At 38.9% G+C, this 27631-nt stretch overlaps 1 protein-coding gene across 5 annotated transcripts in view; it reads left to right on the forward strand.

The window, feature by feature from the left end:
• The first annotated feature begins 2965 nt into the window (after positions 1–2965).
• The window catches only part of EFNA5 (ephrin A5), a 214504-nt gene continuing 189838 nt past the window's right edge, over positions 2966–27631 (forward strand). The window contains exons 1-2 of one of the 5 annotated variants that reach the window (XM_027656850.1): positions 2966–3073; positions 3583–4901. In XM_027656850.1, coding sequence (XP_027512651.1) covers positions 4777–4901 — 125 coding nt within the window. In that variant the 5' untranslated portion in view covers positions 2966–3073; positions 3583–4776. Of the gene's footprint in view, positions 3078–3359; positions 3481–3582; positions 4902–27631 lie in introns of those variants that run through there. The other 4 variants (XM_027656853.1, XM_027656854.1, XM_027656852.1 and 1 more) reach the window with 4 other exon arrangements.

Consider the following 27631-nt stretch of genomic DNA (forward strand, 5'->3'; position numbering starts at 1 on the left):
AGATGATTTAAACACAGACCAACTATAGGATTACATTTGGTTTTCTCCTGGTTACCTTTAATAAAATTCTACTGAAATGTTAACATATGATTTAAAAACACACATTTCCACAAAATTTAGGAAAAAAAAAAAGTTTTAAAATGCAACTACATTTTTCACTAATTTGCAGTATACATCTATTTGTTCCAAAATAGGAAAATTAATTCTTAATTATCTTGGTTTTAACAAAAGGAAAAAGCCCATGATATTTGTTTGCTTAACTTCTTTAAAGTCAGTGGAGTTAATGTCAGAAAAAGCTGGATTGGGCCCTACTAGTTAGTTTTACTTCTGAAGCACTGATTAAATTTATGAAAGATAAAAATCATACACACAACCTGTTCAGATTTATAAAGACAAAAATCATACAACCAGCTACAGGAATAATGTAGAGATATATTTTCTGTTTTATAGGTGCTAAAGTATCTTTGAATAGCAAAGCAAATTACTTAAATTATATTTTAACAATACTACCTACATTTTAACACCCTAAATCCTTTGTATCTGTTCAAGATACTAAGTATTCCTGAACAATTATACACATACCATGTGCTTTGTTAAGGGAAATCAGCAAAAAAAGATACAGATATATCACTTTTCCCTCAGGAAAAAAACTCTTAGGCTGTGCTTAGTTTAATTATTTTGAGATATGTGATCAAGCAGTATAGTGACTGCAGCACAGCATACCAATACACAGGAATTCTGTGCATCACGCTGTACAATGTATGTTAAAGACTCAAGGATCCAGGGGCAGTCATACAGGCTTGTCAGAAGCATTTTCAGACACTTACTGTGCAAACACACTAATTTTTATAAACACCGTATTCAAAGTAGTTTCATTGATGCTGTATCACTCACTAACAGCCTTTACCTTTCTGCTAAATGAAGGCTAATGCCAGAGGCCATTGGGATACAGAAGCAGACATTGTTTAATTGTTTAATCATGTAATCATGAAAATGGAGAGTGGGCTAGAAGCTGGCACGTTCCTGGGTACTGGGTATTTGATGGGTTCATATGAATTATGATCTAACAAAAATCTCACTTTCTGTTCACTAAAGCAGTATGTTGCTTTGCTCAAGGAATTAATTTACATCTTGAGTCCTCAGGACGTATGTCTTTGTATTGTTTATAAACTACTAAGATACAGTCACCTACAGCTTGCTTGCTACGTAAAGTATATCTTCATGTTGTTAAGTCTTCCTTGGAGGGTTTTTCTTTTTAAATTATTAATAGGTTGTCTTTTCACAAGTTTGTATGTGTCAAAGAAAACCACAAGTATTGTAGTCCTGCAAGGACATTTTATATACTAAATTACACTCAAACTCTGGTATTAAAAGGTATTTTAAGTTGTATAAACTGACCTCTCACTCTTTCCCTGTGATACTTCTCACAAGGAGAACAAAGGAGGGGGGGAATGAACTCTTCTCACAAATGAGGCTGAGGAGATTCTTCATGGGGGAAAAAAAGTGTTATTTATCCTGCTTCCTGTAATGGCAGTGATTTCCACATGTCTGTGTGTGTTGGAGAAAAAAGATTAAGGAAACACTGGATGTGCCCATGCCTATTAAAAGAACTAAGTCCAAAGATGAGAAAAAAATCAGACTTGCTGGGATTCTTTTAACAAAAATAAATGGAAAAAAAAGTTTGGTTTATGGTGCCTGGGATATGTACTGGGCTGATGTACTTTGTACCCTGCTACCTGTTCCTACAGATGCCAACATATTGAAAGTAAGGCTGAAGGAAGACCACGGGGACACAAATTTTTAAGCTTTTAATAGTAAAGCTTTGAAAATCGTTGCTAAAAAACAAAACAAAACAAACACACTCCCCTCCAAACCAAAAACATACTCTAAAAAATTAAAAAACCCCCCCAAACCCAAGCAGTTTGAGTGTTTGTTTTCAACTCCATCTCTTCAGTCGCTTCCGAGAAGAAGAGCAGAAATTTCGAGCAGGTTGGGTGCTGCAATCGGTGAAGATCAACCCGGAACGGCTTTCCACGCTAAAGGAAAGGATTTTCCATCAGGAACCCAACCAACGAACCAACCAACCCGACGCCACGGCACCGCCAAGCCCCCCGCGGGACGTGCCCGCCCTGCACCGCCGGGCGCCGCCGCTGGGGGGAGTCGGGGCGCTTCCGAACGGCGCCGACCCCGGCGCGGCTAAGGAGGGAGCGAGTGCAGGGAGGCGGCCTCCGCATGGGATGGGATGGGACGGGACAGGAGCCGCGCTGGCTGCTGTCACCCCGGCAACACCGGCGGGCGGGAGTGGCGGGAGCGCCCGGGGGAGGCCCCGTCCCGCCCGGCCCCGCCCCGCCCGCAGGAGCAGCTCACCTGCCCGCGGGGATGCGAGGATGGGTCGGAGCATGCGAGGATGCATTGGCGGTGGAGCGTCCACCATCCGCCTGCTCCCGCCGCCAGTGGTGTCCGGGGTGCAGTGTCTGCACAGCAGCGGAGCCCCTTCCCCTCCGCCGGCTCCCGCAGTGCTGCAGTGTGCGGGGGAACGCGGGGAAGGAGTTTCTCTGTTTCGGTGGAATTACGCGGCACACTGCTTTTCTTTCGCGGCGGGCGGAAACTCGTCCGTGCGCTGCTCCCGCGCATAATCCTGTCGCAGCATCCGGCGTTGAAACGGTTACCTTTAGCAGTAAGGCTGCACAGGAACCACTCCGATGTCTTAGTAATTCAATTAGTCAGGTTTCCAGAAGGTGGGGTTGGGTATTTTTTTGGCATGGAGGAGGAGAAGCCCGGGACGACACCTTCCTTCTCGTGTTGCAAGCCAATCAGGTCGAGGTGTAAAAAAAAAAAAAAAAAAAAAAAAAAAAAAAAAAAAAAAAAAAAGCAATCTGTAAGCAAACAGCAGGCTGTGCCCTGACTGGCTGCGCCGGCAAATCCCCCTCCTTCCCAAGTAAACTGCATGCAAAAATCCCACATGATCAAGCAGCAGCAGCCGCGCTCCGAGCTGGCTGCCTGCACCTCCTCCTCGCCTTCATCCCTCACGCACACCGGCGCCAGATCCCGCCTCGGACACACGCGTGTGCATGTATGTATGTATGTGTGTGTGTATGTGCGTGCGTACCTCGCTATACCGCGTATATATCTCTACGGCTGCCTGTCGCACACACGCATGCACAGAGACAGCTCAGCGCGCCAGGCTCCTAGCTTTTCCAGGTTGCTGATGTCGGATTTACACGCAGTGAAGGGACCGGTCATTGCAAAAGGGGGCGTGACTGTTTAAAGATTTTTTTCTTCCCATAAAGCAATTTTTTTTTGAAAACTGACTTTTGCCCTTCCAATCCTCGTCGCTCTTTACGATCCCTCCCTGCCTGCCGCTGCATTCAAGTTTATTTATTTGCCTGCTGGCGTGGTATATTTTTCCTTCTGCTCTTGCTGCTGCTTCGGAGGGAAAAGGGGAGCAGCTGTTGGGCAAGATCGAGAAAATCTGGGGTGGTTGTGGTTTTTTTTAAGATCTCCTTATGTAGTCATCTGAGGAGTGGATTCTTTTTCTCTCACCCCCTCCCTGCTCTTTCAAACTGTTTTGTCCTTCCGCAGAAGTTGATGTTCACGGGACTGGACCCTGATTTATCGCAGAGAGGCTCCGAGAGGCTGAAAGAGATTTCCGCACCTCGCCGTATCGCTCCTTTCGTTCCCCGAGCAGGAGAGGCCAGCCAAGACCAGCATCATCAGAGGAGTTTGCAGGCTTGATTTTCCACTTTTCCGAGGTTTTGCTTTTCTCCACGCCCTCTCATAAAACAGTTTTTTTTACTTCCATCTCCTTGGTTTCCACGCCGCAATATTTCTTGGATTGGCCATTTTTTTTTCTGACCCCCCTTTTTTTTTTTCTTGCCTTTTTTTTTTTTTTTTTTTCCCCCTTTTCTGCTGCTTAGTCCTTGGTGCATCCACCGCCCAGGAACAGGAAGGACAAGAAAACCACTCCACAAAGTCTCCTTCAAGACACTGTGCTGCAGAACAGGCTCCTCAACTCCATCAGCGCAGCGAGCAAACTCCTCGGGGGTTTTGCTTTCCCCCCCCTTTTCTCTCCTTCACCTCCCTGGGTTTTTTCCCTGTTTTTGTTTGTTTTTCATTTGCGGGGAGCGGAGGGCCAGGAAGGAAGACACAAACTTTGTACTTTAAGATCTGCGGGTACTTCTCGTCCCGCTCCCAACCGGCCGCCTTTAATACGTTGCCAGGACCCCCCGTGGGCTTCCAGGGGGAAAGATCTCCTTCCCCTCCTCCTCCTGCCCGCTCTTCTCCGCCGTTCTTCCGCTCGCTCGCTCCCTCCATCCCCGCGAAGCCCGAGCCGCGGGTCGGGGCCACTCGCAGTGGCGGAGGAGCGGCCGCCCCTCGACTGTCCGCCGTGCCGGCGGGCCGGTGTATGTCGTGCCGTGGGCTCCGTGCGGGACTCCCGGTGAATGAGCACCGCCCGCCGCCTGCCGCCGACACCCGCCTCGGCCCCCGCCACCCCGTGCCGGGGTAAGGCTCCCTGAGGGGCCGCGGATCGCCCTCGCCCGCCGGCTGCGCGACTGCGGCGCCAGACGCCCTCAGCTCGCTGCTGCGGTGCGGCTCGCCGCGGAACCCACCGCCTGCGCGCCTTGCTTTTTATTTATTTACCCCGACCCAGTCCTGCCTGCGCCCCCGTCCCCTTCTTTTCTTTTTCTTTTATTCTTTTTTTTTTCTCCTTTCTTCCTCCCTTTCTTAATTTTTTTCCCCCGCATCTCGCCTCGTTGCGCTGCCGGTCGGGCAGAGATGCCGCACGTGGAGATGCTGCTGCTGGCGGCCGCGGCGCTGTGGGTGTGCGTGCGCGGGCAGGAACCCGGCGCCAAGGCGGTGGCCGACCGCTACGCTGTCTACTGGAACAGCTCCAATCCCAGGTACGCAGGGCGGCCGCGGGCGCGCACCGGGGCGGGGGGGGTAGGGGGGCTCTGTCGGCGGGCGGGCGCCGGAAACTCTTGCCCAGAAACCGCAGGAACTAACCCCGGCTGGAGAATGGCGTGGAAAACTTTATTTTAATGGAGGTTCAGGGCTGCAGGGTAGCGGCGATGGGGAGTGCGGCGGGGGTGGTTTTCTCTTATTGCCCCCCTTTTCTTCCTCCGAGGCCGCACCAGACTTCCCCGGGGTCGGTCGCCGCCGGCCCGCGGTAGTCGGGCGGATGCTCCCCCAACGTGGTGTGGGTGCTCCTCTCTGCGGGGCAGCTTCGTGCCTGTTGCCGAGCCCGCTCCGGGGGCTTGGATGGGATGAGGGGGCACAGGTAGCAGCCCCCCGAAGCTGCCCCGGCGGGGTACGGTAGCGGGGATGCAGCCCCGGGCAGCGCGGCGGGGCTCTGCCTCCACGGTCCCCAGCTCCGTAGCACCCCGAGCCGGGAGGGTTTTCGGGAGCGGCTTTGCCCGGCCCTGCCCTGCCCTGCCCTCCCGGCGGGGGGCTCTCCCGGGCAGGCTGAAGGTGAGGACGGGAGGTAGGTTTGCCCTGCCGGGCCAGAAGTCTGTGTCCGGAGCATCTTCGCTGTCCCTGCCGTCGGGGCCGGGCGGTGCGGGCGTAGTCGCCCCGCTCCCTTCGCGCCGAGGGTTTCTGGCACCAGGCTTTGCGTGTGCCGTTCAGCAGTGGAAAGAGAAGTTTCATTTATAATTTTTTTCTGGAGTTTTCCCTCATGTTTAGCATCAGCAAATTTCAATTGCAGCCCTGCTCCGAATGGTGTTCATGTGTTTAGGTATAAAGTCAGCTGGGTATTAAATTCTTTTGCCTTGTTAAAGTGCCTATAGGCAGACCTACTTTTTTGTTTGTGAGTTTGTTGTTTTTTTGTTTTGTTTGGGGTTTTTTTTGTCTTTTTTTTGGTGTGTTTTTTTTGTTTGTTTGTTTGTTTTGGTTTTTTTTGGTAAACCTGTCAAGCTAGTATAAGTAAATTTGGGGACGTTTTATCTTAGGTTATCTCTTTTTTATGCTTCTGCTACCGCAGTTTGGCTTGAGATTAGCACATTGATTTTTGTCACAGGTCGTGTTTTTTAATAGATCAGTGTCGCCTGCAGAAAACTCCCCTACTCGGTATTCCAGAGCAGGTTCAAAATAGGTGATGCACAAGTTAACAGGCAGAATTTTCAAGTGCCCAGAGTTAGCTGGTTTGTCCAGCACTGTGTTCCTGGTCACACCACCTCAGTGATAAATGGTCGGCACAAAAAGCTTGAAACAGAGAGGATTTATCCACAGAAACAATCATGCCTAGGAATGATGAGCATGTATGAGTTTAAATGCCTGTCTCTACATTTTCCTCTTTTTTACATATGTTACTTGAAAAAAATTGCTCAGAGTAAATAAGATGAAAAGTTACACATCACATCACACATCAAAGAACATATGTCCCAAAAAATTGTTTGTCTCTCAAAATCAGAAGTTTTTTTCTGTTGTTAGGCAAAATGAAATGTAACTGCTGGTAAAAAAATAATTTCTCAAATCCCACTGGGCAAAATGAGGATCGTTGAGAGAAGTAGATTTGACTGAATGCACACATTACTGGTATAACAGCTAAAATACTTCAAAAATAGTCTTACATTCAAGATTTTTCACTTCTTGTTGTCTTATGTTTGATGAGCTTGTACAATAACTGTACATAGGTAAAGAGGGTTAAAGGTACAAGCAACGCTTACCTAGTCAGTCGCTATTACTCATTGAGTTGGATTTGTAAGGCTTCTAGTAAGTTTATCATATTTTATTACCGGTAATGGAATCTCTTATTAATCCAACATTAAACATCAGCAGACTGCAAAGGAAACTTAGTTTTGTTACTCCTCCAAACACTAGAGGAAGAGTTAATTTTAAGATGTTTCTAAACCTTCCATTTTAAAAACAAACATTTCTTCTCTTAAAATACCCACTACTCTTTCACAATGGATGTATCTATTTGGACATGTCATGTTTATTCGTGAATTAAAAATATGAGAAAGAACAGGTTTTATACAGCTTTCCAGTTTTTATGGGCTTTCCAAATAATATGATCATTACAGAAAAACAGGCAAACACCTGAATGGTAGGTGTAAGAGACCCAAAGAAAAGAAAGCACTTCTCTTTTGAATTTGTTTAGTTAGAATCTAAGCTGAAGGCAGAATTGTCTTTGGTTATGAAAATTTTTAGAGCAATTAACAGTGTTGCAGGAATAACTTTACAGTGATTTATCTGCATCCAGAGGCAGACTCAAGACATGTACTCATGCAGAAGTAAGTAGAGATGCTTACTTGGTGATAACTATTTGAAATTAGAAGACAAAATATACTGTTGTTCTTTAGTCGGAGATACCACCATTGTGATTTAGCCTAATTCTTTTTGTATTTATTCAGAATTAATAAACTGCTGTAGAACTAATTAATTACCTTTAAAAAATGAAACATTGATTATCTTGCTAGTGATTAAAGGCATTCTAAAGTAATATTTCACCTAAACTTTGAAGAATTTAATAATAATTATTCTTCCAATTTGACGATGTTTCATTTTTTTAGTATGAAAGTCCAGCAGCTTACTGAAATACGTAAAGATTTCATCTGTATTGAAAAACACATTAGTAAATTGTTAAGTGGCCCAATTGATAAGTGCTCCTGCTGTGAACAATATTTGGTAAATAAAATACCTGAGGAGTCTATTAGCAAAATTGATATTGCATTGTTTGGTCAGTTGCCAAAGTTCTGCTAGAACAATTAGAAAATGTTGTTTGACCACTATTGTTAGCATGTATGTGTAATGAAGTTGTGTATTCTTATAGAGTCCAAGTCCCTTATTAGAAATGATTAAAGTATTCCTGTTCTTTTCTTATGTGTTTAATTATAAGCATACATGAAGTACCATAAATGCTGCAGTCCAGTTCCCAGTAAGAATATGTTCAGGTATTAGGATTCTGAAGTATAAATAAAATAACTTCTTTTAATAATTTTTTAAAATGGAAATTAATCCTTAAATAATCTCAAAAATATGTTTTATTTGTTTATTTGTGTAGGCTTAGAATTAAATGTACACCAATTCTAATTGTCACCTTGAAGTGCATTAGTCTTCAGCACTGTTTGCATATATGTTCTTATGCGGGACAGCAAACTGTTGTCATCAGAGAATATTATTCTGAATACAACCTTCTGTTTTGGAATATTAATTTAATCCTGAGTAGTAGTGTCCTTGTAATTAGAATTCAGACTGAATGTCATGTAGCTGGGCCACATTTCGAAGCGGTCTCCTTGCGTGTCTGGTGCTTGCTATTGTTTTTAATCTTGTCAGAGTTCAAGCTGAACGACTTGTTGTAATTAATGATACATTTTTCTGCTTGCAGAAGTGTGCTTTAAGGTTGTGGTTTGTATTTAGGTATTTCCCTATAAGTTGTTTCAGTGTCAGGTTATGTAGCATCATAAATTGCTACTTGTTTCAGGATGGTTAAAAGTACCAGCATTTCAAGTCTAGTTTCTGGTTATATATAGAGGTCAAAGCTTGTAGTTTCACAGAAGCAAATATTTTTTTACTACGAGTATTACTGGATTTGGCTGTGTCTTATACAAGACAATGGTGTATAAAATCGGTAAGAGAATTATTATAAAAACTTCAGCTGGTGATTTCCCATAATTAAGCTGGTTACCACAATTTTATCAATATTGCTGGAGGGTTTTTTTTAGGATAGAAACTTGGGAGCAGCAAACAGAAAATTCCATGCATAGGTTAGAATTTCACAACCTGGATGTCTAAACTTAGGTGAATTTTGTAGGTGAGTATTTAGGCACTGTTTCAGAAAAGGATCTAACTTCTACGAAGTTAGCTACAGACACACAGTGTATGACTGGATGTGTACTTTAGTGCCTACCTGGACCAGCCAAAGGCACAGACTTATTTTTGAGAAGCTCTGACTGTGGCACTTCTGGAGCACACTTACTGGCGTGGATTTCTGAGTATCCTACCATCCATTTTTATGTGTTCACAGATTTCACCATGTTGTATTGGCAGTATATGCCAAGGCTGTGTGGCTGTTTTTTTGTTGTTGTTGTTTGTTCAGTTTGGTTTGGTTTTGCTTGTTTGTTTTCCATATAGATACAGTTCTGCCTGTGTACAGGATTTTGGGAAGCCATGACAAAATGGTTGGAATAGGAAGAAAGTAATTATGCATGTTAAGAACAACTAAGAAGCTGGGAATGAATAGGGACAAAATCAAGGCATTTGCTTTGGTGTTGGTATTCTGTGTAAGTTTCTTATGTCAGGGGAATCATAGGAGCTTAAATATTTGGGATATATACACACATGGCAGCATGCTTATGTATATATATATATATGTATCGTATATATATGTATATTAAAAAACAGTTTTGAAACAGCATAACTTGTATTTTGAGAGCATTTTATCCAGCAGCTTTCTCTGAGAGCTAAAGAAATGTCTGATTCCCTGTAATTAAAAGATCAGTAGTAGAGCCTTTAATTCTTTACACCTACTTTCTCTGCTTTTAGTAGTTTCATTAACACCTTGTGTCTCCAAAAGAACATTGGTGTTTATTTTAAAAGTGGGGGTTTGAAACAGTTTCAACCTTCTATGGAAAAACTTCACAAAGAACAATAGTTTCACTGGCTTCCACCTTTGTATGAAAGGCACCTTGTTAAGTGGTACGTGGTCTTCATGAAATACTTCTTCCTAAATCTTTTCCAAGTGCACATAGTCAGGACACTTTACTGCATTCTTTTTGCTAGCCCCTTTTCTGTCCCCTTTTCAAGAGGGACAGAAAAAGATGAGCCTTCCTTTCTCTCCCCTATTGTTATGATCCCAGCAATCTACCAGTTTCAAGCTGGGCTGAGAAAGTGAGTGAATGCAATTAGTCCTTAAGGAACCGTGGTCATGGCATTCATATGGAGAGGCATATGTAATGTATACACATCTGAGAATATGTATGCATTTCAATGTAGGTATGTGCATACTTATGTATAAATACACATATATACATATGTATGTGTGCACTGAAGTGTGTCATTAGGTGGTGATGTGGTGTAGAGTATATAATAATGTTGTGTGAGAAAAAAATCTGAAAATGAATTTTTTTAATTAGTAAACTCTCAAATGTTTAGCAAGTGGATGGAATTTCAACCAAATTTCCAGGTCTCATTCATATCTTGTTTTAGATTTCAAAGTAATAATAAAAAAATTATTTTCAGAATCCTTGTTTTAGTTCTTGGCCATCTTCCCAGTGTGCTGTTTCTTCACACTCTAGTAGTTCCCAGGTCAGAAGGTGGGCAGGTAGATAAGCAAGCACTCAGGCACACAAATGTAAAATGAAACAGAGAAGATTACAGGAATGTACTTAGAGAACTCTCTGGTCTTATTTGAGTACTTTGTTACTGCTTCTTCCTAACCCAGTCTATTGCTGGGCAGAGGACTGCTGCATTGCTGAAATACTAGACTTCAAGAAAGTGTATAAAGAAGGCTGGTCATTGGGAACAGCTTAGAGAGGATGCTAACAAAGATGCAACCTTTACTGGAGAAACCATGAGTAGGCACTAGTTTGTCCATGCCTATGAGATGTGCCTCTGTTGCTTTGGCTCACTGTTTTTAATTTTTTTTTATTATTTTTTTAATGCAATTAGAAGTATTTTGGAACTGTGATTTTCTTCCAGTAATCACTCTTTGCTCTGCTACCCAGTTCTCAGCATTGGTCTTAAAAAAATGTCTTTAGTTTCATGATTAATCTCATCTTCTAGTGTTTTTAAATGGTGTAGTTCACTGTTGAGAATAAAGAGTCCTGTTTCATTTAAGTTTTTGTTGCGCTTATGCTTAAAATTTAGTCATTCAGCAGCACATGAATATAATTAGATGAAAACGCTTGGTTTAAAATAAACAGACATGTTATTGAAATTGCTTTCTGGTGGTATTACAGTTATTATGAGTAAGCCATACTGTAAGGTACTTCGGCATAGCTGAATGGCAGAATAGGATCATTCACGCATTAGAAGTCTTCCTTGCAGTTTTGCACTCTCCCTATTCATTGTAGTCTCTACAAGCTACATTATGGTTGAGCTCATTTAAAATGGTGGGTATTATTTTATAGTGTGCAAATATGTATATGTGTCTGAAATCCTCTTTTTTAGGAAACTGAACCTAGAATGTTACATTACAAAAGCACAAATTCCCATTCCTATGCATTTTAGAAAATAATTCGTGTTAAAATGAAGTATTTGAAAATGTATAAAAAACCCCCTCACTGTTCTGCAAGGATTTCTCCCCCAAAGAATGCCAGAATTTCTAGTAAAAGAAATATACCCTCCAATTCTGGGGAAACATCCTTCATATTTTACTGTTGACAGGTTGATGAAAATACGTTGTTAGACCCTAGTTTTATGAAAAAAATGAGTTTGTTTATTTTTGACTGCTGTAAAATGCAGAGAAATAGTTTGATGCCCATGTTGTGTGAGCTGGTATGCTAGTAGTTTCATGGCCATTTTTCTGTTTAAATGCATGACCAGTAAAAATGCTGTCAAAAGAAAAATTAGCTAACGAGAAGATACACAGGAGTCCTGTTAATTAGCAAGTCTGCTTGAGTTGCTAATATCAATTTAGAGGAAATTCTTCATGTTCGACAATTTTTACTTGGAAAGCCTTGAAGATTACAATTCTTATTGTCACTTGCATTATAATCTGGTGGAAGAATTTACCTATCCATGCTGACTTATGGCATGAAAAAAAAAGGAACTTAGATTCACGAAACCTGTAAGTACAGTATTAGTTATTTTTCATATTGTTAATTTTCTTTTCTGCCATTAGATCATCAGATTAATCTGATGAGGAACTGTTCAACCGCAGAATCTACAATAAAAGAACCTTACTTCTTGTTTATCAATGAGTAATTTTATTTTTGCTTGTTTGTTTTCATCAGACTCTTGAAGAACCATCTTATTTGATAGGCACCGTTTTTGGTTTCTGATTACAGTAATGAAATGGTGCTAGAGTGCAGAGAAGAAATTATTTTTTTGAGAAACATCTGGTGAGGCAGAAAAACTGGGGTAGGAGATATGTCGACTTCAACACTGGTCACCCTCTGCTAAAATATATTTGTTTCATTCTGAGAGATAAAATTTGGCCTCATGACTTTTTAAAAAGGATACATATTTTGACAGGATATGTTTTGTGCCATAATTAATGTTTTCCGTACATCACTGACCTTCTTTATTCATTGAAATAATGTAATATTTCCTCCCTGAAACGGTACAATTTTTCTGGCTTGGGGGTGGGTGTTGGGTGCTGGGCTGTGGCGGGCACATCGACATTGTGTGAGTTGTTCATCAGTAGTGGTTGAGTGCTGCGGCTGTTCCCGGGTGGGTAGCAATGAAGCACTACCTTTTTTGCTTCTGTGGACTCCAAAGTAGTATTTTTCATATTCATATTACAACTCAGAAGAATTTCCTTCTCTCTACAGACCTTAAAATCACATTATCTTATCACATGGGCACTTGCTAAGAAGTATATAAATATTTTTATTTTAGTACTGGTACCATACATAGGGTTTTTTGGTTTAATTTTTACTTTGCATTTGTTAAAATTTTCTAAATAAATGTGAGTATCTTTTCTCAGTCTGTGCATTTGAAACTGGAGCTGAATACATTCTAAACCTTTTCATCAAAACTAAACAAAAAAAATCCCCAAATCTCTTAATGTGTAACATCTTGTAGTTTTTGTAGTGCTGTATAAATAAAATACAGATTCTTTCGTTTCTTTTGTGAGGAGACATAAAAAAAAGTAAGTATTTTATTGGTAATTTTGCTGATGATCTCCGTAGTACAGTTGTCAGTCTTCAATGCTAATTCATGAGCATTAGGTAAGGACTTCTAGCAGCTTTAGTGATGTTGAGTACCCTGCAATTGTTAAAAGTTGTTGCCAGGAAATTTACCAATTAATGTTGTTAATGAGCAGGAAAAACAGCTGCATTGGATTGGGTTTTTTGTTGTTGGTTGTGTTTGGGTTTTTTTCCACTTTAGTAGATGTCTAATCAGATTTTTTAAGAAAAAGTTATGTATTCGTACAGGCAAGGCATTTGGTGAGCAGAAGTTAACAAAGTAGGAGCTATCAATCCTGCTCTCTTTCCTATTGTTTCCAGAAAAGAAGGAAATAAAGAGAGACTCTGGAATTTGAAAGTATTGACCTTCTGACATGCACACACAGCATGGTCATTGCACTGGCACACAAAGTGCCTTAAGCCACCATAATGGCAAACTGCATTTTTGAAGTTACTGATATGAGAGCCAGCTGGATGGGGGATGGACAGCCAACAGTGATTCTGCAGCTATTTGTAAGTTACCACTTTAGAGCCAGACAGCTTCACTTTTATATTCCCAAACTTACCACTTCGGAATAATGTTGCTTTGTTCAGCCTAGCCAGGGATTTGTGACTGCTACATAGACTTAGAACCGTTTGGTCCAGGATTGTGTGGTCATTCTTCATAGAGATCTGCTTCACAGAGCAATTTCATTCATCTGGTTGTGGGGGAGGGATGAGAAACAGTGAAGGAACATTCAGATATAGCATTCTTCAAGGAAACTGCACATCCACATTAGCTGGTCACTTTTTAAAGCTTTTTAAAGATAGAGGCAGAGATTTGGATCAAGTAGTTAAAAGCCAATTCAGACCAATGTCTTAAGACTACGTGGGATCTCCTGGATAGGCTCTCCATATATAGTCTGAAAGAGACCTAATATTTTATGTTCTGCAAGGGCTCTTACCCCCTGCCCATTTATTTGTTTGTTTGTTTGTGTACAGTTATCGCTCCAGTACACTTTTACATCTTTTTTGCGGTTCTCTTGGGGCTCAATTTATTAAAAATTAGTGATCCATCACTAAGTGTGGTACAGTACAAATACTGGTGCTTCCAAAAGGGAGTTTTTGTGCCAAACCAAAAGAAATAATAGGGATACAAAAGCTGCCAAAAAGTGTGTCTCCCAATTGCTAATTAATCAGGCGAAAAAGCACCTCAGCAGCTACAGTTGAATGTGGAACAGTTTATTGTAAATACTGAATAAAGATATGTTAAGAGGGCATAGCATCTCTTTGTAACTATGTGTAATTTAAAAAAAAAAGTCAACTACGTGCTGGAGTCAGTAGGGTTTTTTTTATGTTGATGGCATTGTGAGTGGAGAGACCTCTTTCAAAAAACCTCATGGTACTAACAAAAAAAGTTACCATTTTGTTCATTTTTTTCTCTCTGTTTCTGTGTGTTTGTGGTAATTAACAATAATATTTCTAGACAATGACTAAAGCTTCAGGAAAGATATTTTAAAAAACTCATATCTTCAGTAATCTGGATTACAAGGTATGATAGAAAAAGAACCATTGCTGTGAATATCTGGTGTCCAAAGCTGCCAATCACTTTTGGCACAGCTCCCATCATGGTCGCTGTGCCCATAATTAAATGCCTGTCATTAGTGTATTTTTCCATAACATTTACAATGGGAAAGGCAAGGGGTCCTTGCAGAGCTGTGGCTGTCAGGGGAACAATAAAAACTAATTACACACTCTGCTGTCACCATTGTCAACTCTGCTTTTAGGGGGAAAGAACATGGGAAGTGTGTGCCTAATAATTATATATATATATATATATATAAAATTATATATATACAATACCCAATTGGGGAAACTCAGTCATAGTGAAGTGACATTTACTTGGAAGTTTATTATTCCTGTATTCAAAAGACCTTAATTCTAGGGTTAGATTTATCCCTTCACTTATGCCCAAGTTGCATACACTTTTCCCTTTGCTTTTCAGCCACTTTTGCCTTTCTCTCATTCTGTTTTGCACACTCTCTGGTGAACTGAGCTTTCCAGTGAAATTGCTGTGATCAAAGCCAGTATTTGCCTGCATTTATTAAATGGGTGGAAATCATCTTACCCTTTGTATACTTTTGCTTGTGCCCTGCATAGTAAACTGGAGTAAAAAACAGAAAAAAAAGCTGAATGAAAGCAGCTAATTTGCATGTTCACATTTGGTTTTTTTTCTGTTTTCAGCACATGGTGTGTGGGTCATCTTAAGTGAAATCAGGCTAAGATTTTGGTGTACTGCAGAAGCAACTTGAGTGGAATGCGTGCCAGTTCCATTTATCCATGCACAAATATTTCCAAATGTAAGCATAAGTGCATAATTGCAGTGTGAATTATCTTAAATGGTGTTCGTAAAGCAACCGAAAGAGTGAAGTTATGTCTTCCCAATAATATTTACTAATTATTTATTTGCAGCCTGTATAATGAGCAATTTACTTAAGCGTTTTTTAGGGCACTGATTTAAAAAGAGTAGATCCTCAGAAGCAGAATTTTGAACATATTTAGGTATCTAGATTTGCAGACAGCCACCATATGGGTTTTTTGAGACTGTTTGGTGCCTTACATTTTATTTCAGCTTTTTTGCACATGGAGGTTTTTAAATACTATACAAAAAATGGTCCCTTAAGTTGATTAAGGAAAGTTGTTTAAATACATATCATAGTTTTTAAAATTAGAAGTCAGTAGGAGCTGACGGGCAGTCATGAGGAGTGGAAGCCTATCTATTTGTTTGTACTGTATGCCTCGACAGACACTGCAACATGTGTTTCTTTTTCTTTTAATACCCCATTTATTGATAGTTTTTTATAGCCATTTTTTTGGCAGTGTTCAGATACAACTTTATCGGAGCATAACGATTCTCCCACTGCTTTGGATGGGAGTTGATTTAGGTCCTGTATTGATGGTTTTATGGTGTAGTTCCTGAGTATGAGTTTCGATAGTTGGATTTGTCAGTTTCTGTGAGGCCACCCAATTGAATCCAGTGAGGGGACCCAGCAGCATGGGTTTGCTGTGGACCCAGTGGGTCTTTTTCTGGTCGGGTCCATTCTAGACTAAAATTTTTTTTAACAGTTTGTGCACATTTGGGACCTCTACGTTTGAGCGGCTGAAAAGGGTAAAGCAAACCTGGTTGAATGAGTAGTTGTTTTGGTGTCAGCGATTTCAAAATTGAGAACAAGCTTATCATATGTCATTAGCAGACAGGCATTAGTGAAACTCTTAAGATGTTAAATGCCCTATATAGTGCAGTATGGTTCAGTGTGTGTCAAAAAAAAAAAACAATTAGGATCATGAAGGTAAAATTAATCAGCTATAGTAATATGCCACTGGGATACAGATTATGGATTTTCCAAAGCACTCCATGCAGTATACTGCTCTCTTCTAGACAAGATATTACTGAAAGACCAGGTGGATCTTGTAAATGCCTAAGTAGGATGCTGCTTCTCCTTACAAATGTAAACTTTTCAACATATTAACCATGTAATTTATTATCTGTTAACAAATATGGTGAGCGGTGATTCCTGTCATGTGGTATGTCACTGTATTTTGAGGCTGCTGAGAAAGCAATTTTTCTTGAGGCAGTTTCATTTAATGGAGTATCACATATTACATTTTTTCATGATTTTCAGCAGATTTTCTGATGTCTAGTGGCTATGAGATAAAACGTGATGAAGGGAAAGACACATCTGTAAGGAAATGTGACCCTTGTTTAATTTGAGAAGATACATGATGAAATAAGCTTATTTTTTGTAAAATGGAGTCTTGCAAAACAATCCAGTTCTAATTCTTAAACTGTATCCATCCTGCATACAGTTGAAATTTGGTCATGCTTTGTAGTGTTTGTATTGGCAGATTCAGTTGTAAGACACTGGGCCCAGTTTAATGTTACTTCCATGTGTTTGTAGTGAGTTACTTGCAAGGTTCCCAGAAATCACTGAAAATTTTCTGTGTTGATTTGTAAAATATATTTCAAAAATGTACTGTGAATGTTTTATAGCTTTTCGTGTTAGTTCACAAATGTTGTAAAGGAATGCATGCACAATTTTATTGAGGAATTTACATCTTAAAAAGTCCTCAGACAAAGTACCTCCAGAAAAAAGTACTAAGAAGACTTCCTGCAGAGCATGATATTTTTTAATACGCATAATAGCATAATCCTCACTTAAAAACATGAAATATAAATCAGTCTCTGAAAATCTGTATTGGAGATGGGAACTTCATTAGCAGAAGGGTTAAGGGTTTTGAGAGTATAAAGAGATTCTTCACTGAAATAAAAACAAAATAAAAAGAATGTTGTTATTTGGAGGATCTTTAATCAAGGTGGTATGAAATTTCTCATTAAGCTTAAGATTCACATTATCATAACAAGTGACAGTGTGGGTGAAGAAGGAAAATAAATTGGAATGGTAGATCATACTTGCTTCTCATTATATCATGGCTATTCACTGCATTCAAATTCCAAGCAAACCCTTTCTCTATATCTCAGTTATATAGAACTTACTTGCAAAGAAGACTTTATGGGGAGAATCTCCATATTCACTGTTTCTACTCTGAAGCATGATAGTTAGCTTTAAAAAAAAAAAAAGTTTTTTTAGTGATTTAGAGCATCACTTTATTATTACTTTTTCAGACCCTGTGTCTGGCTGAAGTACATTTTATAGCTTACTGTAAAAAGAAATCTCCATTTTCCGTTTTTCATACTAGCTGTCTTGATTTAGTGTTGATATAATGGCCTTCTTCAGAACAAAGCATTTGGAAGACTTTCCTAAGAACTTAATTTTAGATGTGGAGTTTGGAGCTAATCTATTATTACTGATGAAAGCAATTTTGCCTTTGTAATTTCTGTGAGGAAATCAGATCACTGAGGCGCCCAATTAGGATTTCTGTACTCATTTTTTCAATGTATGACAGAGGAATGATTGCTTCCTTTTTGTGTTTGTATGCCTCTTTACTTCATAAAGCTAGTACAGTGGAGGCACCCAAGACTTAATTTTTAGATACTTAATTAGTATCAGGTAGGTTTAGTGCAGTCTTCTTGAATTAGCTGTTTTCTTTCAGATTCAGTCCTACGCTTAAAACAAAATGTGGCCTGCTTTCCATGCTGTAATGACAATGCCAGAGACAAAATGAGTCTTGGTAGTGTCTTAGTCTCAAAAGGATGGTGATGTACACAGGTGAAAAGGTTCTGTGGTTTTCAGTTAAATGAGCTAGAGATTAGTACTGTTATTTTTGATTGCTGTTAGGGATAAATTTATTAGTAGTTTTGGTCTGAGAAACATCCCTGCCTTTGAGAAGGAAAAGAAATACTAATTTCTTTTTTTAAGATAAATTCATAGGTTTTAGAAAGAATTTTCCGTGCAGTCCCAACTTTTTGTGGTCCTCATCACTGCAGTAATGCTTTTATTTAAATAATGTCTCAGAAGAAAGAATACTGTTTACACATTCAGCTTGTCAGTTGAGAAATTATCTGATTAATACAGCATATCCTGATTTATGATAATATGGATTACTAATTATCTTCTTCTACAGTATTCCCTTAATAAGTGATTGGGAATAGTATGTAAGTAGTATTCTGCCATATTTATTTAATGTACATAGGGTAAAAGAAATAGCATGGTAATATACTCTGATCAGATGCTCTGCTGTATTCGAATGACATTCCCATTGAGTTTACTGAATCATTGCGTATGTTCTTTTATTTTTCAAGTTGCAGTAATGGAAAAGAATTAATTAAGTATCAACTGTTCAGTTGACAGTGCTTCACTGTGCCTCATTCTCTTTTATTCCTCTCCAAATTTCAAAATCATTACTAGTAATACTAAGCTGTTTTAAAAAAGAGGCCATTATTAAATCCCTCTAAAAATATTTACCTTGTGTTTTCATTTACCACTTCTGCAGAGCCCATTCTTTGTTTTGGGTGTGGTTTACCAAATATTTACTCCTCTTCAAAACTAGTATTTCAAGCGTGGGTACATATTTATTATGTAAAACTCATTTATCCATATATTGATTAAATTCTCACCCTGCATATAAGGTTAGGAGAATGTAATATGAAAGAATGGTAAGAGAAGTTTGTTACAAACTGAACGTGGTATAAAGGTGTCTGTACTTATTTCTCGAGGACTGGGAAGCCTCATAACTTTTTATTTTGAACTCTGTTTTGTAAAAGCATATTTCTTAGTTACTCAGGAGTCTTACCTCTGTTTTAGTCCTTTAATTGTAGTGGGTTTTTTATACTTTTGATACTTACAAGCTTTCCTGCATTCCCTTAAAGTGAGAGGAGTGGAATTGGAAATCCCATCTGATGCTAACAAATTTTAAAAATCAAACAAGTACCATGGCAATAACGCAACATTCTCCAGTAAAGCAACTTGAACAATCAAAACTTCATGCATCTGAAAGTTGAACATGCAAGGTGGAAAGATGCATGTGTTCTGCATCTGTTTTACTACAGAGCTGATATAAAATGTGTTTTTCAGAAGATCTTGACACATCCGAAGGTAAGGCTGTAATTTTTCCTGTTTTGACAGTGGCTTGTCAAGACTCTTTGACTCAGAACTTTCAGGGGAGTCTAAGATAAGAAAGCATGTTGAGACAGGACCCCAACCACTCTAAACAAAAAATCATACCGCTGCCTTCCAGTTTGAACAGGTAAATTATGATTGTCAGTCCAGTTATATTTCTGTGTCAGAAATGTGATTTTTGGGAGTTTTTTCTTTTTATAATGTAGATTGTTACAGGGAGTGAGAGAAGAAGCTAAAGAAGGGGAGGGGATGTTCTCTAAACTGCAGCCTCAGTTTTCTGCCAGGACACTTCTTTTGATTTTGTTGATTTGCTGCAATTCTGCAAGCTTCTAGAAACAGATGAATACTTCTGTAGAGCGTGATTGCAATGCAAAAAGAAAAATAATCCTGAAATTTTAATGAAAAAAAAAATTTAAAAACATTTAATTGAATTGTCATTATGTGTGACGCCATCCATTTTTTTGGACAAATAATTACGTCTTGCATATGACTTAGATCCTTAATGTGAAAAAAGAAAGTTCTTAACTCTTTTTTCTGTCTTTATTCACTTGATAAGCTGAAAGTGTGTTTTTTTCATTTAAGGTTTTTAAACATCAGAATTTTGTATCTGTGCAAAAGTATTCATTGATGTAATGTATGGTCGTGCTATAATTTGTGATCATGCTGTGACCTAGGTGTTGCAAAGAACTTTAGATAGCTGAAGAGGTGGATTTCTTTGCGTTCTTCAGTTATTTGTGTCACTTTAAATGGATTTGCAGATAGTGGCATCTAATGTGTGATTTTCAAACTTTGCTGATCAGCTTTAGAGGAAAAATTACTTTCCTAATTATAAGTGGCTTATTTATCTTCAAACATAAGTTGTGGTATTGTAGAATGTCTTCTTTATCTTTCCTGTCCCCCTTCCTTTTTCCTTTATTTCTTTTTGTTTTGTGACTATGAATATTCCCAATAAAAAAATATTTTTCTTTGTAATCTGTTTATCCCTTTATTTTATTTTGTTGGATAAAATCAGGTGAGGTCCAGGGGTTCCTGACTAATGTGTTCTGCCTGGAAGGAGCCATGAAACAGTGGCTTCGAACTGCAGTAAATATTGACTGGGGCTCTGAGCTGAGCCTTGCTCAAAGCTCACTCTAAAGACTTGAAAGGCACCTATTGTTCCTTCTTAGTCAGTACTCCATAGCCAAGGCTAAAGTATGCAAGTGTTAGGAGAAGAAGAAAGGCAGTGGGGGAAATTAAACAGTGAACACAGCTGAAGGCAAAACTGCTCTAGCAGAAAAGGGCCAAAGCCCCGTTGAGGGCTGCATAAAGCTATGCAGAGGTGGAACATCCAAAATCATCCACCTTCTTTCTGTGTGAGATGCTCAGTGAACATAGCCTTAATTTCACCGAGGTAGGATTGGAGAAGAGGCACAAAATTCTGCTTTAAGAGATGGTTCCTGCCAAAGGTTCTTCAATCCTTTGTGAACAACTATGCAGTGAAGGTGGATTATTGGGCAGCTCTCTCCCTCCCTCCCTCCCTCACTGAGGCTCTAATCAGAGCAGTGATCGATGAAGTATTTTAGAGAGTTTAACCACTGCTGTTCTGTTCCAGGTAGCTGTTGCCTGGCTGTGCAGAAGGAAGGCAAGATGCAGAGGATGTAGTTTAATTAGGTCACCACTTTTTATTAATTCATTTGGGAACACAAGATTGGCAATAAAACACAGACTGGAGACTGTTGTGCTTTCCTTCGCCAGTCCAACCTCACTGAAGAAGTTTCTGCCAGCCAGTGCTGGTTGGGTGATGGACCCTTTCTTTAAGGCGCAATGGGGAGCTCTCTGATCTGTTTTTAATTTCCTGGCCCCTTTCTGTTTTCCTTAGAAGTGTTTTTTCTTAAGTTCCTTTAAAATTCTCGTTTGCCAGGATATTTCACCTCTTTATTGGATGAGTACTTATGTTGACTGGATGGGTAATTTAGCCTACTACATTACATTCACCTGAACTGAATCTCTGTATGCATATAGATCTCTGACTTGCTGTGATGGAAGTGGAATTCATCTTGCCAGGCTTCCTAGCTCCCTCCCTCCCTTCCTGCCCAAGAAAAGCCTTCAAAGAAAAATAGGATTAGCACTGTACCTGCTACCAGTCTTAGAAAAAAAATCTTTCCAGCTGATTAGTTTTTGCTTCTAGGTTGGTGCTCCTTAAATATGATGAAAGAGATGTCTCAAACACATTTCACAATGGTCACCTGTCCTCCTCCCTTTTTATTTTGTCTCAGTTCCCTTTATATTTTGTCTCAGTTACGTTCTCCATTCCATCCTGTCCTTCAGTCTAGATGATGTAAGGAAACTTCAAAGGACCCATGACCTCCTTTTATTCCGACTCACAAGACAAAGCCTTACCCTCTGCATTTGAGATTACGGAAATGACAGTGTATCTATCTCATTATTGTAAAGCATATTGGGATATTTTGAATATGAAAGGAGCTGTGTAAAAAGCAAATTCTGTTTACTCGCCTCAGATTGGAATAGGATTGTCTTGTTACTGCATTAGTCCTTTATCTAGAAGAAGTGCTTGACAGTGCTCTAATAATGAATCTGCACTGTGCTTTGCTTTCACCGTCTAGCAGCACTGTAGCAGGAAAAAACCCAGTCTTCTTGCGTGGACTAGAAGAGGTTGAGACAAGGATGGGAATTGCCTAAACTATGAAAATAATGTAGATAAGAAACTTGAAGTTCAGTGTTTTAAAGCTAGCAAAAGCTTTGTTTTTTCAAGTTTATAATAGAGAGCAGTACAATTTGAAAGTGAGAGAAAACAACTTTCAATAGGTAGGTAACACATTACTGCAAACTGCTGTGGAACGATGTGATTAAAATTTTAGTTTACTAGAATTTTTGTTTCATTAGAGGTCACTCTATTTGGTGTCTAGAATGCTTGAAGATATAAAATCTGTTCGGTTGTTGTGTCACCATGTCATCCCTCCCACCCCTAACATTCTTCTCTTTTTTTCCCTAATGAGAAGCATACTCTATGTAAATAATGTGTTGATCACCAGATCCTGTTCAGTATCCTTTATCTGTTCCAAAGGCAGAAATGCCTAGTAGAGGTGTTTGTAGTTATGATACAAAATAGGAAGGTTTACGATTATTTTTTTTCTGCAGTGAATCTGTTTTCCTTTGAACTACTATTTTGTACACTTAACAGATTTACATCTTCTTAGTTTTCCAGTTTTAACCATTTCTTCTGTCTTGGATTTTAAACTAACAGCTGGAAAATATATTTTACTGAAAAGCACCTCATCACAAACACCCGCAACTTGAAAAAGTTAAACATCATTAAAAAGAATTTTTGTGTATGCCACAAATGCAAAGTGACTTTCAATACAGCCTGTATAAGGAAACAACTACCAGACTCTTGTCTGGGCCACTTTTCTTTCTTTTTGTTTTTTTTTAAATACTCTTCTCATTTGTGTGCATGCCTCCCTTCCTCACATAGCACAACAATTTTACATGATGATTGATATTTTACAGAAAGGAAAATTTAGAGTTACTGCTTCTGCAACAATCAGAATAATTATTTGTTACACAAGCCGTGAGATCTTTATTTTACCCTTAAAACGTGTATATGAGAGAGAGTAAAATGCCTGAATTTTGGAATGGTTTATTGTTAAACTTGGAAAACTACATATCGTTTCTTTGTACTTGCCAAATGAACTGTTCTAAATGACATTAATTTGTGAATTGACTGGCATTTTTTAAAGTAGAATGACCAGTCAAATTCATGTGTGGATTTTTTCAGTCTCATGCTAAAAAAACCCACCAAAACCAAAATGGTGTTCCCTCGGTACTCTGGCTGATTTTTCAACTGTAACCATGAGTATTCTGGAAAGCTTACAAGTCTTATTTTTTGGGCTTTTTGTCTCTGCAATGCTGCATTTGTGTCACAGCTCCATAATGCAGCTTTATTTTTTTATGCTAACATTCTAACTAGGTGTTTTCCCATTTTAGCAGAAGTCAGTTTGAGAAACAGATAGTTGTTGGTACTTACCATTGTACACTGAGTTACATTTGTTTTCTTCAAACTTTTTTGATTCTATTATTCTGTAAACGTCTGAATTTCAAATAAATACACCTACTGTACTGTACTAATGCAAAATACTCTCATATACAGTCATGCCTACTGTTTCTCTTAGAAGTTCTCCATTTACCTTTCCTGTTTTGGAATAACAAAGTTTTATGATGGACAAATGTTATAACACAAAATTGAGTGGGCTTATTGCAATCTTTTTATTTAATTAAAAAAAAATAATTCTACCAACGTTTTCTTAAGAAAACTTAAAATAATTAAAATGTTGTAACGGCTGGGAGGAGTTCTGTTTCTCCAGCAGTTTTCTGAAGAGGAGTGTATTATTTTTCATGAGAAGTGAACAGAGAACAAAAAATTGTACAAAGACCTATTAGTTGTGTCTCTATGAAGGCTGAAGCAATGGATGTGGGGCACGCGGCTCAGCAAAGGTACCTTGCCTGGTGATCTGCTGACAGTTTACAGCTTTCATGTTGAAAGATATCTCCTTGAGAACAAAGGGAAGAAAACGCCTCATCATCTGTGCAAGGTGCTGATTTTCAGTAACCAGTTGCCTGGTTTGATTGGTACAGCCTCTTTCCTGTGGTGGTTTGGCCTTATGGTGAACTAATTGAAGTCACAAAACATGGTAAAGAGTTGCTCTCTCCTTAAGTATACACAGGCCATTGCTTTGGACTGGTGAATCAGGGATGTATACAACCTCCTAACTGAACACAGTCAATGTATCTTTGCCTCTGTGTTACAGCTTCAGAAAGGAGTTGAATTTTATGTTTTCCGTATTTGTTAACAAGATTCTACACTGACTTTTTAATTTATGATTAATGAGAAATACACAGATGAGCTTAATTTGATTAGTCAGAAACAATAGTGAACAATGGTACTGTAATTGTGCAAAATAATTTTACTTCTTGACAATGTAATACTGGGTTTCATTGCTATATTTAATTGCAGTGAGGCTATCATTCAGGACAGCATACAGGTGTATATTCTTATTGTGATACATTTAAATTATTCTCAGGAAGGATTAATGGAATTGCTGCTTTTGCCCACACAGAGGAGATATATAGATATAGATATCTATATATCTCCTGTATGTATATTTCATATTTCTATTAAAAGAGTTGTAACTTAAACCAATTAAATAAAAGCAGATATTGCCAAACTAATGTCTAAGCCGGTTTCCTTCTATTTTTCCATATCTTTCACATTTGTGTGTATGCCTTACTTCTCTATTTCTCATCTAACATAACAGTTTTAATATTATGATTGGCATAATATTATTGGAAAATTTAGAAGGTTCTTTTTGAAGCATTAAGATTTGCTTCTCTAGAGTCCGCAACATGCATGGGCATTTTCTTTTGCATAACCACTTACCCTTTGGCAAAGTATTAGAACAGTTGTACCAAGAAGAGCATAATAGAATATGAACCTAATAGGGTCCTGAAAGTTTCCATTGTAATTTAGTCTCTTATCTGAAGTAAAAGTTCAGAACAGCACAGTTCTGGGTCATTTTTGAAAATGGAACAAGAAAATGGTTGTTTTAACTCTGTGCATGTTAGATACAAACTCAAATCATACTTAAAAAGCAAATGCCTTGAGAGAACGCTCACTGGTTTAACACAAGGATTCTTGCTAAAAGCTGCACTAGCCCTGCCTTGTGGAATATCAAAATTGGTGCATGTTTTACAATAATCTGTGCAAGTTTCAGCAGATAAGATTGATGATATCTGCTCTATCGCTCTACCCTAATGTAGAATAAAGAAAATTATACAGACTCATGTACATTAATGCATGATATGCACTCTTTTTGGTCACATTTTTGGAAAAAAGAATTCTGGTCCAAAATCTGTTAAAATACTTTAAACATGTCATGTTTAAAGTATTTTAAACATGCCTGTCTGATCAGGCACCTCTCTACCGTACAGTGACACTGTGGTGTTTTAGAACATATGAAATTCTGAAGGGCTGGTTTTATATGTATTAATTAATATGTTTTGATGTTAGTGCATAAAATAATTTAAAGAAACTTTAAATTTGTAATATGCTCTGTCATGAATAATCAGGAAACAGGTAGAAGTGATTTGATTTCTCAACCTGATCTTTTACTTGAGTTGTCAACCTCTGACACACTTGAAAAAAATTTATTTTCAGAAATGGATTTTGCAAATGTGATGCCTCAAAATGCAAAATTTATAAATTCTTACTAGAGAACAGATATGTCATTTTACCCTTAGGGCTTTAGATGATGAGTTACATTAATTCATAGGCTTTCAACTTCATTAATGCAGAATTTTAAAATTTTAGCCTCTAGAATATTTTTTTAAACCCCTGTTTGTTATATCAGTTTCTGAAGATATGCAAATTGCACATTCAGCTTCAGTTGAATCTTCTTAATAAAATATAGCAATTGGCCAGCTCATATTCTTCATTTTCCACAGCCTTCGTTTTTGACATAGGTGTTAAAGAGTGCCTTTTCAACAGCTTGTCTGAATGAGAGAAAGCTTTCACTTAAGTGAATTGTAAGAACACACACAAAAATCCCGCACTTTCGAAGGGTTAAAGCTTTTTAGGAAGGTTAATAGAAAATAAAGAAGTGTAGCAACACAGTGTTTGTTTGAAGAATTTGAGCCAAGGTGTCTATTTATCTCTAATGGAGGATGACAATGAAGGATTTAAGAAGTCATCCCACTTATTGTCTCAAACACAAAAACCTTCCGCCTGCATCTTTCAACTTGCTTCACCACTTCTGAAGCAGCAATGGGCAAACTGCTGAATTTTTATTAATCAGCTTAACCTAATGAGATGAAAAGACCTTTTGAGAATTACAGGGGGAGAGATATACACATGCAAGAAAACCTTTTTTTGGCTGCTTTCACATCCAGAAATTTTCTTCATACCAGCTGGGAAAAGGCAGACCTCAGTTCTGCTTCTTGCTCACTCACCTGCCTTCCTTGATTCTCTTTCCTATCTCATTTTACATCTTCTGTAAGCATATGTTCATGAAGTGTTCCCCTCCCCCCCAGATTCCACACCCCTTTAGAAGCAAGTTAAAAAGAACACATAATGTGGATTTGGGTGGACGTACCTTTGGGAACTGAGGCAAGAAAGCCTAAGCTGTTAAAACGTGACTCTTCTGATGGGGGCCCTATTTGGATAACTTGCCTCTTCTAAATTCTTCTCTTTTCCTTTTTTTTCCTTTCCTTCCCTCCCTTCCTCCCTCCCCCCAGCTTGCTCTCCTTTTCTCTCTCTTGTCAAGCCCACTTCATAAATGGTAGCAGCTGGAGATCTTTTTAGTGGCATTCAGGGATTACTGCCCTTCAGGATTTTAATAAGCCCCACTGCCTGAAATGCCTGTGAGGGTACTCTCTGAGACAATTACCATTCAGGGCTGGGATTGAGGGCTCTTCATGGCCCAGATGGCCAAGGGGCTGTGCACAGGCAGATAGCCTTCTCCAAACAACAGATCACTGGAGCAAAGAGTGTGGGTCATTTCCCCTCCCCTTTTTTTTTTCCTCTTTTTTTTCCCCTTTCTTTTCTCTCATTGGTTAGCTTGAGGAGTGGGGAGAAGGAGAAAAGGAAGTGAATAAGGGGGTTCTATCACTTTGCAGCTAATCAATGCTAAGTTTGCTCATCCTTTTTATACATAACTGGATTTAAAATGTGACCTCTTAAGAACTGCAATTTGAGGTTACATATCCCTATTCACTGTAAGGCAGCTGCTCTTTGTAATTTAAAAATACAATACCCCTGATTATGAGGAGTATTTTTTAGCTGCCCTCACAGGAAGAAATAACCTGGAAAGGGCTAGAACAAGATCTCTTCTTACTTTAGTATGGGAAACAGAGGACAAAAATTGTAGGCAGACCTAATTGGTAGCTGTGGATGTTGGAACAGCCTGAGAAGTCTGGAAAATAACGGCTGGTTAACAAGTGGCAAACGTTTAACCAGAAGGAAGTGGTCATTTAGTTTTGCTTTTACCTGAAGTATGGTGTGGCTTCTATATGATTAATTGGTGGACTTCTTAAAAGGCTTTCTCCTTGGATAAAATATTAACCACTGAAATAAGGGAAGTGTAGGGTTTAGGAGAGAGGATTTGCAATTATTTTTTGCAAAGACCACTCCTTGATGACTTAAGTACATGCAAAGCTAATTTCAGTACAGCCACAGCTTTTGGGTCTTGCACTCCTGTGCAAAAAGTGGAAAATGTGGCTTATTAGCTGAGC

The sequence above is a fragment of the Corapipo altera genome, unplaced genomic scaffold (genome assembly GCF_003945725.1).
Source record: "Corapipo altera isolate COAL_440 unplaced genomic scaffold, ASM394572v1 61281, whole genome shotgun sequence".
In the NCBI taxonomy this organism is placed as follows: Eukaryota; Metazoa; Chordata; class Aves; order Passeriformes; family Pipridae; genus Corapipo; species Corapipo altera.